This window comes from Paralichthys olivaceus, chromosome 23, assembly GCF_024713975.1.
Source record: "Paralichthys olivaceus isolate ysfri-2021 chromosome 23, ASM2471397v2, whole genome shotgun sequence".
Taxonomy (NCBI): Eukaryota; Metazoa; Chordata; class Actinopteri; order Pleuronectiformes; family Paralichthyidae; genus Paralichthys; species Paralichthys olivaceus.
This window is the reverse complement of record NC_091115.1, coordinates 2,397,494-2,409,688: the sequence shown is the minus strand read 5'-3', so window position 1 is coordinate 2,409,688 and position 12,195 is coordinate 2,397,494. Positions and strand designations below refer to the sequence as shown.

Below are 12,195 nucleotides of genomic sequence, written 5' to 3'. Positions count from 1 at the left end.
CTCCACTGCAATTACTGCTCGCGCAGGCCTCTGGGTGGCATGGGATGCACACTCCTCCTCCTTCCTCCTGTGCGGCTGTGAAAACGCTCCTTAACGTGTTTAATTCACATGTGTCAGAGAGCCGCTGAGTGACAGCAGGGACGGGAGGGAAAGAGCGGTGACAGCGGAGGCGTTCTGAATTTGACGACGCAAGAAAGAACAAATGTGTCAAATGAAAAAAATAGAGAGAGGATGAGCGGATGGCTCCGAACAATGCCGCATCTCTGACGGGCATTTGGCTGATGTTCTAATCCTGTTAACGTAGGAGCCGGTCCAGCTTGCAGCACTTCACAAATCTATACAATCCATGGGTTAGTTTGGTGGAACACCACCAATGTCACCCTCGTCCAAAGCCTCCCCCCCTCCCTTCCTCCCTCCCTCCCTCCCTCCCCTCACTGCGATAAACAGCAACAGCACTTTCCGGAAATCAAAGCCTCTTCCTGGACAACTCACAAGTGCTCGAAAAAATAGAAAAGAAAATCCAGCTCTGCAACTTCACTTATATCCAAGCAACTCTCTCTGTCGCTGAGGCATGCAGAAATATAAATATGGAGAGAACACACACACACACACACACACACACACACACACACACACACAATCTCCCATTAAAATCCACCTGCAGCTGCTCTCTAATTGGGCCCGGGTAGCTGGCTAAAAAAATTCTAATGTCTAGTTAAGGCGATATAATTGGACGCTCTGCTTTAGGAAAGAATGAAATAAATCAGCCCTCTATCTCAGGTCGGCCCGTCTCAACTGAATCCATTACAGCAGATAATTGTCTTGGACGGCGGAGCGTTCACTCGGCGACGCCACAGCTGAGCGGGAGGATACAGTCGGATCCCACGTTTCAAAGCAGATGATGTCTGCCGTTCGAACGGCTCGCGGGTCCCCGGACGCGGCATCAGAGGAACCCAGGCAGCGAGATTTTCATCTGAGCCGTAATCTGCCTGCATGTGTTTATTTCCAGGCTGGAAACTGTTTGGATTTTTTATTTTATTATTATTTTTTTTGTTGCTTCCATCCAGATGAGATTTCAGTTTTTAGAGATTTGAAAATGACGACGGATGTAAAATTCATGTCAGGTGTCCACGTCCTCTCAGGGGCCGGTATTGATCGTTTATAGTTTTTTTTTGGGTTCCAATGTGAATCATATGAAGAAAAAAATAAACTGTAATGGGCGAGAAGCTCTTATTGTCGCACTTGAGGAGCAAATCTGCGACAGCCTTCGTGTCCGTCTCTGGCGCTGAACGCCGGCGGCTGCCTCGCGTCCCCCAGAGATCGGCTGTCAATCAGGCCGCGTGGGTGGCAGCGTGTTGTCTCTTGACTTGAAGGTTTGATTTTTCTACAGGTGGCTCTTTTTGTCTTTGTCTTTTCAGCCGCGACGCTGTGGCTGCGGCTGAATCACAATGTTGCAGTCATCAGCGTCAGACGGCAATAAAATGGTTTATTCATATAGTTTATCACAGATTCTTGGTTTTGGAAGGCGTCGAGTGATTTCTAGAAAATATCTCACTGTGATATTTCAATTTACGTTTTATTTAAAGTACAGTTCAGTATTTGGGGTTTCAATTATATCATATAAGGGTGTATCGTCTTGGTCGCCCCTGGTGGCTGGTTGCTGTCTAGGTTATAAACCCTGCCTCCTCCATGTTAGCAGATAGGACATGCACCAAACTAAAAAACTAAAAGTACATGTTAATAATAAATTAGCCTCAAAGATGAATTCTGCTCATTGTAATGATAAGTTTGGTTTTAATTAGTTAAAAACAGGTTGATTCATCATCATTTTGTTTTCATCACATTGTCTCGTTTTCCTCGTGGGTTCGGCTTCATTTTTTTTTTATTTTGAATTACTGTTAATGTTGTGCACAGAGACTTTTGTGCAGGATTCAACCTCTTAATGAAGACATTAAACTTATTGTGTGTGTGTGTGTGTGCGAATTAAAGTGTGTGGATGTTGTGTGTGTGTCTCAGTTACTCATGTGGGTTGTATCATGAAGATAGATGACACAGTGCGTCCCCTGCCAAAACACACACACACACACACACACACACACTGCAACAAACCTGTCATGGCGCTTAAGGTTGTGTTTTAGCAGAAAGGACCGTTCTCTGTTTACCCCTCTGGCTCTCTTTGTCTCATTCTGCCTTTATCTCTCCCTCCATCTCCATCTCTTTTTCAGCACAAAATGCCAAATTGCTCCATTTCTCATCCGCGCCCCTCCTCCCCTGTTCGTCCACTCATCTGGTTATTAACTCCAAACACATTAAAGCAACAGTAGAGCCACAATATTCCCCAGACCGCCGTAGTCAGCACAAACACACAGACACACACACACACACACACACACCTGGGTCAGGCTGCAAAATGCATCATGCAAAAACAAAAAAGTGGCACAAAAATACACATCTATGGAAACTGATTCAAGCTATTTCATCTCTAGATTAAGTTTTGGATTCTAACCTAAACAGATTGAAAGAGATCAGTTTGCAAAATGGGTGTTTGGACGGTGATGTGATATTTGGATTTATAATATTACTCACACACACACGACAAAAATGTTTTATTCTTGTCGGGCTGAAGAAGAGTCTCAAGCAGCTCTTACGTGTGACGTCAGAAGACGAGGATAATAAAAGTGGGGGATTAAACTGATCCACAGATATCCACTTTGCTTTGACGTGCGTTTCAGCCAAAGACCCGAATGAGCATGGAGAATTTGCGTTTATGTTCCACGTGATTAAACATGAATTTATTCATAACCATGCCTCAGACCAATGTGTGCCAAAGTCTGATTGATATTTTAAAACAATATTCTACAAACCAGACATGCTGGTAAAATAAAAATGAAAGATTTTTAGCTTATAGGTAGATAAAGAATAAAAATAATTCAGATCCGGTACAAAGATGTGAATTGGGCCTTAAACATACTAATGCACCAGGGGTCGTTTTCTTAAAGCTTCCTCGTACAAAGCTTTTCCTCGGAATTATTAGAAATATGACGTTTTCTAAGAATTCCACCTCACAGTTATAAGACGATAGTTTCTGGTGAAGATAAAAGTCATGCACAAAGTGTCTCAGGCCTTCAGAGAGCTCCTGAGGTGAGAAACGCTTCTGAGACTCTTAGGGAGGAGGACTTCTAAGAGGCTTAAGAGTTTCTTAAGCAGAGGAAAAATGGTGTTATTAAGTTAAGATAACTTTGCTGGCAGCTTTAAGTGAGTGGTACAGCACCCGAGTGAGGAATCCCACATGTGTGCTGCATTTGACTTGGACGATGAGGAACAATTTCCCTCAGATGTGACGCTGATAAAAAATAAATAATCGAAACAATCAAACAAAAACACTGATTTAAATCCAGTGTAAAGAAATTCCTCAACACCCAACTTCCAACACCCACCTGTCAAAATGTCTTCCAGCCTCTTCACATCCAGACATTTATGAGTTATCTCATACTCGCCACATTTCCGCTGTCAATTAATCAAGTTTCTGTCTTTGTGTTGTTGTCGTTCTTCTTTTTTTTTTCCGTTGGAGCCGCTGCTCAAGTGTCAGCTAATGAGGATCCTAACACAAGCGAATGAAGAAAACAAGTTGTAAAAAGGCTCCACGCCGCAGCCGTGGAACTTTTCCTGCATCTCAGCGGGACTAACAAACTCATTTAAATCCAAACTGCTGCTTTAATGGGAAAAAAAAGAAAAGAGGAAGAAGTGCCTCTGGGTCGCCACTGGGGCATCGGAGTGGGTTCATTTGCCCCAAAAGGCCACGATCATTTTCAAACAACACCGTCGCTAATTTAGAATAAACACTCGGAGGGAAGAGAGGGGCCACGGTTTCCCTGACACCGGTGAAATTACCATCCAGCCCAACGGGTGAAGCTGGCGAGGGGGCCATCGCGGCTCCCTCGAGTTGAGAGAGTGCAGATGAGGCCAGGCGGCTTACTTAACTATGAGAAAACAACAACAGCGTTCAGAGCCTGTGAATAACAAGGCCATCAGAGCCCAATCAAATGCTACATTTCCTCTTAAAGCACTCCGACTCGCAGCTCAGACGGAGAAGACCTGGAATTACCACCTCGCCGATGCACCACGCCGCCGCCGACTGTGACATCTACATCCATCTCTTCCAGGACTGTCATAAACTGGAGACTTTGAATTATAGACGAACAAAATTCTGTCATGAATTAATTCTTGAGATTTAAGGTCACAGTAGGGGAGGGTGATATGATCTAATAATTATATCAGTCTCTATTTTTTGAGGCAGGGACCTGGTAACAAAGTGCAGCTTATATTAAGTGCATCGGGCTCGAGGCAGGTTTGGTTAGTTTTCTTTCAGGCTTTCAACACGAGCTGCAGAAGAAGTTTCCTCTTCTGTCGCCGCCACTAATTTAACAAAATGGAGGCACAAACAAGACACGCAGCGAAAGAGCTTTTCATTCACGGAGCAAAAAATAGAAGGTGCGGTGGGTGGTTGTGTTGGGTTGATGACTGTCTCTTCAGTCATCAACCACAAAAACAACTTATTTCAAGGGTGCTGAAGACGGAGGGGGAAGGAGATTTGAGGGAGCTGAAGGACAAGAGGAGGAACTCTGGCCCCTTTTCTCCTCCTCAGCAGCAGCAGCAGAGAGAACAAGAGCAGGGGAAAGATGCCGGTGAGAGTCGACTCCAGGCTTTCACAGGCTCGGAGTCAGAACGAGAGGGAGGAAACGCACACACACACACACACACACACACACACACACACACTTGGAGAGAAAAACTAAAATCAGTCCGTGATGGAGTGGGCAGACGCCAAGAGGTGAAGGACATCGCACCTTTAAGCCGCAGAAAAGCAAAACCATTAATCCAATTTCAAAGCGTGATCTCAATAGTTAAATCATAATCTGGTATTTGTGGCAACTCGTCTCCTCCAGAGAAGCTTTTCACGTTCAGCTGAGGACTGTGCGTTGTTATCAAAGAGGGAAATCAGAACGAGTACTTGGATTAATGATAATTATCAACATAATAAGAAAACACCATCTCTCACACGCGGCCGCCGCGTTAACCGATTATGGGGCCCCGGGATAAAAAATTGCAGCCGGACCCCGACTGACCTCATTATATGTCCACACAGCAGAGACCAACAACTGCTGCCGCTGCACTAGAACATAACTGGCCCCAGGTCTTCAGTGAGATAACCTGCACTGAATTCAATCAATAAAACAGGCCAGTCGCTTACTTTTGCCAGTTAGTAATCAAGTCTTATTGGAAATAGAGAAAATATATAGTCATACTCAAAGTAAATACAACTGCATTGTCAGATTTGTCCAAAAGAGCCCAGAGGATTAGAAATCTGCCATTTCTGTCAGTTTGGAAAGTGTCAAAAACCTTTTGTATAATTTAAGTACACGAGTCAATAATATATATATATATATATATATATATAACATAGCTCTGGTTGTTTCTTGACATTTGAATGAAGAATTGTTATATATTATATAAGACAACTGGAAACACTTAAAGTTTGGGAACGATGATGGTTGAAAAAGTAAACACGGATTTCAATCACAAGATAAACCGTGTTTCCACAATCTGTCCCCGACCGTGATTATGAAGTGTTTGAGTTGAGTAAAACCAAACCGCTCACAGGACGTGAACCCTGTCTGTGGTGTTTACGTGTCGGAATCATCCGGGCGCATGACTCCTGCTCTGTGCACCACTGTCACGCTTCCTGAATTGGAAGGAAACTCCATCAGCGAACGTAATCCAGGCAGCAATTACGTTTCCTCGCTAATGTATCTGCCAAAGCTCATTAGCAGCATTTAAATGTATTTTGTGCTGTATAAGGTTTCAGTGTGTGGATTAATTACCATTAGCTGTTGCATTAGGAGCGTCAGCAGGTGCATGCATTTGTTTTCAGGACAGGTACGGTGACGATCCACAGAAAAATCCTTAATTCAATTCCATTTTCTGGCAGATTGGTGTTTACTCGCTTCATCCCGCTGATTCATATTCGGGTTCGTCTGACACTTTGAAAACTTGTCTGGAAATTTGCTTTACAGTTGGACGGATGGAAGCGTCTCTCCTTCCTGTCGTCCTCTCACTTTCCTCTCACTGTCTCTTTACTTTCCTCCCACTCTCCGTGTCTCATCAGGGGTGTCATCAGCCCCCACTCCGGGTTGATGCCTGTTAATACGGCAGCGCTATTGTCTGCCCGTTCCTTGCTGCTGTCTCCATTGTTTGCTCTCACACTTGACAAATTCATCACAGGAGAAAGAAAGGGAATGGGAGAAAATAGCTGCAAATCATGCAGTTTCACACAATTGACTGTGTAATTCTGGCATGGGGGCGAGTCTTTGTCTTCAAATGGTGCATGAAATGTGTGTTTGCTTGTGTAATTCTGCACATATATCATTTGTTCCAGGTGGGACGGCCACTCGACCCAGAGCTCACGTCAGCCAAAGGTCATTTCATGTGGTTCCTCGTCTCTCGTGCAGTTTCTCCACCGTGTACATTTGCTGCGACGTCTCTGCCGATGAAGGTCGTCTCCTGACACCTTTGTGAATTTCTGGCGTTTGTTTCGTGCACTCGACGTTCTCATCCGCTCTTCATCTGCACACTCTCTCCGCACTGTTTGATATTACTCGTGCATGGGTGGTTAAAGAGGTTAGTGGTGTTTGGACTCTGCTGTGGGGACCGGTCCGCAGCATAATTTGCAAAGTACGATTATCTGGACTCACTGTCCTCCATGTTTGCTTGTTTTACCTTCATGCAAAAGTGAGTTCCTTATTGTAAATGCAGACACAACATTAAAAATGGTTACCTGGTTTCAGGGTGTGTGTGTGTGTGTGTGTGAGCTCATACCTTTGCTCTGTGGAGGGTTCTGGCTGCGGTCTCGGAGGATGTTGATCTGGTAGACGGCTCCGTACGGCTCAAACAGCTCCTTCAGCTCCTTCTCTGACCAGGAGCGTGGGATCTGACCCACAAACATCTTGATGGCGTCCGGGTCTGGCTGGTCCGAGTGCTCCAGCGCCCCGTTCATCTTCCCGGCCGTGCCGTTGCTGCGGAGGAGACAGAAGACAGAACATTAAGGACACGGAATTTACTCTCTCGTCTGGTGATACCGGGATGAACGTTCTGGTGGTTTTTTGCTCTGATTCACCTCTGAAACATTCTTCATCATCTTTATTGCGCGTTTAAACTTTCTGGATATTTATTCCCTTATCTTCTTACACAGCTTGGGCTAAACTGTTACTCAGCGAGTGTGAAACAAACTTGACCAGAAGCTTGACCTTTAATAAATTTAAGCTCCATTTGTCTTGGCATCGCCCGGCAGTTTTGTGCCGGAGCACAACCAAGCTAATTTCCCATCATGCTGCGGGCGCAGGCTGCAGTTCTCCAAACCAAACTCTTTTCCCTTGTGTGTCAAAATTAATAACGTTGTGATTTAGTGGTGTTGAACTTCAGCATGTAGCGCCAACAAATCAAAAGACGACAAATCAAACACAGGAAGGAGGAAGCTGTGAAATCCTCCAGGTCCACTGAACCGGTGACAATGTGTTTTTCAGAAAAATCCATTGACATCACATCCGTTCTGAGAGATCTGATCAAAAGTGTTCAGCTCTAGATTTGTATTTTTCACGCCTGAGAATGAAATATTTCCTGAACGTGTCTCCTGTGACCACTTGTGCTCGGATCTTACTTCCTGCTCTCTATGTAAGTTTACAGATGTGTCAAAAATGTTGTTAATTCCAGGTCTGAACAGGGTCTTAGTTTCCTTTCAAGTTTTTCAGAGAGGAAAAAAATATGTGCGGCATCTTAAGTTCAGACCCTGATGTCTTGAAAACGGATATAGGTTCAAAAAAAGCTGTCCCAGATTTTCATTCACAAGATGAAAAAGCCTTTCAAACATCTTTTAGACCATCAGAGAAGAAACTCAGAGCGAGCCACAGGTATAAAATCCTCTCAGGTGTCCAAACAGCTCCTCACGGCTCTCAGCTCTACAGACTTATATCCCTGAGGCTGGTGGTAAAAGTGTGTGTGTGTTTTTTAAAGCAACTAAACAACCATGCAAACACATCTGTTGACACAAGATCTGCTGCTGCATGAGCAGTGGTTGAGGAATGTCTGCATCCAGCGGCCTGCATGTGTGAGCGTTTGTGCACGTTTGCATGCATGGCAGAGCGCTGGATAAGCAGCGTGTTAACGTGAGGCCGTGTACGAGGGATTAGGCTGCAGAACCCGTACAGCAAAAACCTCCGGGCCCTTTTAATAGGACACAGATGCTTACACGCCGATCAGTGTGGTTATATTTCCACATCTGGAATGCATATGAAATGGAAGTGAAGTGCTTTCACCCTCTTTTAATGCAGAGGTACAATACTTATCTTCACAAAACACACTCTGCTGTCCACGTGTTTGGAATGCAAACGTTATGCAGCGGTTTTTTTTTTTCAAATAAAGACAAGCGAAGGCTTTCAGCACCGACTGAGATGAGAACGGCACCCGTGCACACACGAGACGAAGGGTGGATGTGTTTTGAGAACACTAATACCAAACACACACACACACACACATCACTGTCATCAAGGCCTGTGGTCTATTTAAGATGGCTGAAAACCAATTTAATGAAACCAAAGTCGATGGCTGTGCTGTTCTATTGCTCTACTTTCCCTTTTGTTGTTCTCGGCAGGAGAGAGAAAGAGCATTATCGTAAGAGGCAAAAACAAAACAAAGCCAAATCCCGAGCTTGGTTCGCTGACAACACTAATACCACCCTATAAAGCTCAGCAAGAAAGAACGAGGGAAGGAAGGAGGGAGAGGAAGAGAGGGGGAAAAAAAAAAACATCCAGACCTTTGAACGCGGGCCATCCATCTTTTGCAGAAAGAGCCAAGGCGCTCAGCAGAAACGCCCAATTCTTTAAAGGACTTAAAGGACATGTCAAATAAAACGCCAGAACCGGAGAAGGAGTCAACGAGCCAAACCAGGGCTAACAGTCCTCGGGGCAACAACCACTCCTTGCTAAGCTGTCCGATAAATTGTGGGGGGGCGCGGGCACCGAGGGAGCCCCGAGGGTGGCAGCTGATGGAGGAGAGGAAAGAAGGGAGGAAGGGAGGGAAGGGCGACGGCGGCGGCGGCGGCGAGGAGTTACTGCCCCGATCGCTGGCTGTGGTTTGGGGACATAAACGGCGACTGCACCGGATGAGACGTGGCGGTCGCCGGGTTCAGACGGGAGCACATCATCCCTTCGCCCTCTGACACACACACACACACACACATTTACAGTTAACGTGTGTGTGAACAGAAAGGAGGAGAATAGCTCGAGACAATCCCTCATTGTTGCCTGTTTATGTGAGGCCTGTGCGGACTGAGCGAGTCCTCGGGGGAGACGACACAATAGCTGGTGTCAGAGGAGCGCCTCCCCTCGTCCAGGACACTGTCCACCCTGTGCTCCCTCCACCGTTCCCTCCGCCCGCTAAGACAATGAACGGCTTCACGCTCGCAGCCATAAGGCGTACCAACACTTACAGAGCTGTCTTGTGTCGATTGCATGCTCCGTCTTTTCCTGAGGTGGCTGGAAGTCTGTGACTCTGCTCACTACAAAAGGAACGAGCGCCTCTTCCATCGCCCCTGTGGCCAAGACTGACAAGGTGTTATTGCAAGTAGACAGGGCCTTAGTGATTGTGTGTGTGTGTGTGTGTGTGTGTGTGGATGTTTGTGCGAGTGTGCGGAGCTCAGCAGGAGAGTGTCCTGGGGCTTGGATTAAGTCGTTGAGTGGATCCACTCCTGCCACAGCCTCTCCATCTCCCTCCCTCTTCTTCCTTTTCTTTTCTCACTCTCCCTCTCAATTTGAGCCAATTGTTTGCCTTAATGGCTTAACTATTGCTTCCATCACTCCAGTCTCCCTGCAGCACGGGGCCGTGACTGAGGGCTGATATACACCGAGTGTGTGAGTGTGTGTGTGTGTGTGTGTGTGCGCTTAGCCAGACTGCAAAAAAAGTGTCTGGATGGGTCTTTGAAGCAGCTGCTGAGGGCTGCTATTCCCTCACCTCACACTCACATTAGACAGCCGGCTCGTTCATCCGAACTACAGCTGCACAGTATTGATCATAAAATCTTATGATGGTTGTTTATTTATTCATTCATCATCTTCATTTTACATCCACAGCGCCTCAGTCCGCCCCTCCATTAAAGAAAACGTCCCACATGTTGGTAAATACACTAATTGGCTTTCCCTTCCGACAGCGAGATGAAAACATCGATATAAATCTAGTGCTTTGTCAGGACGGGGTTAGCCTAGCTTAACGTCAGGGAGGGTGTATCTATAGATAGACTCCGTCCAAAGTAGGAAAGACACATCCGGGCCATGTGTCTTTAAAGGATGTAATCTGTTTAAATGCCAGTCACAACTTTGCCGTCTTGCTGTTTGGCGCCGTAAGGTTGCGTAGAGTTAAGAGGCGAGGGGTGACACCCGGGCAGAGTATCCACACCGCCGTCTGCCCTTTTCACCGAAAACCCTTGAATCTCCTCGTCTTTCAAAGTTTACACCTTCGTCTGCTCCTTCTACGTGTGTGGATCCGGTTTTTTGTGTGTTTTTCTTGTTTTCCTCAGTTTTGTAAAAACAATTATTGTCAACACACACTCACTCAGAAGTTCTCCGGGAATGTTACTCGGGTCAGACAATTGAAAATGTCAGCAGCAACTGACTCTGACTCATTCCTACTGACGCCTCACACTTATGGAAAATAACAAAGATTGCTCGCTGGAAATAATCACACTGAACCAAAATATACAGTTAAAAACTAAATAAAGAGCTGAAAGATGATAAAAAAAAAAAGTGCATTAGAGTGGAAGCCAACTGATAATTCTCTGTAGTTACAGCATGTGACCTATAAAAGATGATTGTGCAGCTTTAACACACTTGTTGTGCACCAGTAAATGAGGGGATGTCACTAACCATAAATAGAAATCAAGCTGCAGTATGTATGGTGGATTTTACAGGTAGAAAGAAGAAGGAAAAATCCGCTCTGCCTCCACACAAGAAGAGTAAACGCTGACAGTGCTGAGCGACCTGCGCTACATTAAACGCCTGCTATCTCCTGTGTTTTCCTCATTCACAGCTGGAGTCCGACAAGCAGCCAGGGAGGAACCTGCTGCACGCCGCCGCGGAGGAGAAGACACGGAGAGGACGAGCGAGGACGAGCGAGGAAGGTAAAAGTGGGAGATAAAAGAGGGGGGGGTGCAGATGAGCCAGGTCCAAGAGTAAGCACAGCTCAGAGCTCAGCGTGGGCTCTCTGCACACATGCATGCACATATATCACACATGCATACACACACAAAGGCGACGGTTCAGGTTGGCTGCGTTGATCCCCCTCCTGTCTTTCCCTTTTCTGTTTCTGCTCTAAAACACACATCCTCTCTAGAATCCCCTTAGCCCCTTAATCGCACACACACACACTGAGTGGGTTCGTGGAAGGGCCGGGTTGTCACACACGTCTTCTCATTGGCAGTGTGTTTGCAGGGTGTGTAACGGTCCCACAGGGGAACTAATCTTGTTGACAAGCAGAGTGAGAAACATCAGTCCAACCCTCCCCCCCACCCCCGAGGGAGCAGGGCGACCAAGGTCAGCTAAACACCATCACACCTCGACACACACACACACACACACACACAGACCTGGACAGTCACTTCTCCTCAAATGACGTTTTCCCAGACACACAAACTGATGCTGAAGACCCGATAGTTAATTATCACTTTCTGTCTGATGAAACTGAATTATAGTAAAAGTATTACTTTATGATTTTATCATGTTATTGTTGCGCAATAAAATTCGAGTTCAAAAACTGCGATTCAATCCGGTGGAAAGAGGAGTTGGACACGTTTTGGCTCATGTACTGTAATACTACAGATACTTCAACACACATCGTGTATATTCTACTGAGTGTACTTTGCCATTTTGTGATGTTTACGTGAGGAGAGCGTTCCCAGGCTGCAGGTTGGAGGTGTCGAGATGCATCTGTAGGGTTGAGTGATAATTGAGGGGCTTTCAATGGGCCGTCCTCCTCAACACAGTAAAAACACAACCACACTTAAGTTGATCCCCAGTGGGGCTGATACACACCTCGACACAAACACACAACATCTGTCTGCACGAGAACTGCAAGTACACGAACACACCCACA

General features: G+C 45.9%; 1 protein-coding gene across 37 annotated transcripts in view; it reads right to left on the bottom strand.

The window, feature by feature from the left end:
* celf2 (cugbp, Elav-like family member 2) overlaps positions 1–12,195 on the bottom strand; it is a 174,599-nt gene that overhangs the window by 56,909 nt on the left and 105,495 nt on the right. For 36 of the 37 annotated variants that reach the window (XM_069519756.1, XM_069519763.1, XM_069519761.1 and 33 more), the window contains one exon: positions 6,877–7,073. In XM_069519756.1, coding sequence (XP_069375857.1) covers positions 6,877–7,054 — 178 coding nt within the window. In that variant the 5' untranslated portion in view covers positions 7,055–7,073. Of the gene's footprint in view, positions 1–6,876; positions 7,074–8,866; positions 9,191–12,195 lie in introns of those variants that run through there. The other variant, XM_069519773.1, reaches the window with a different exon arrangement.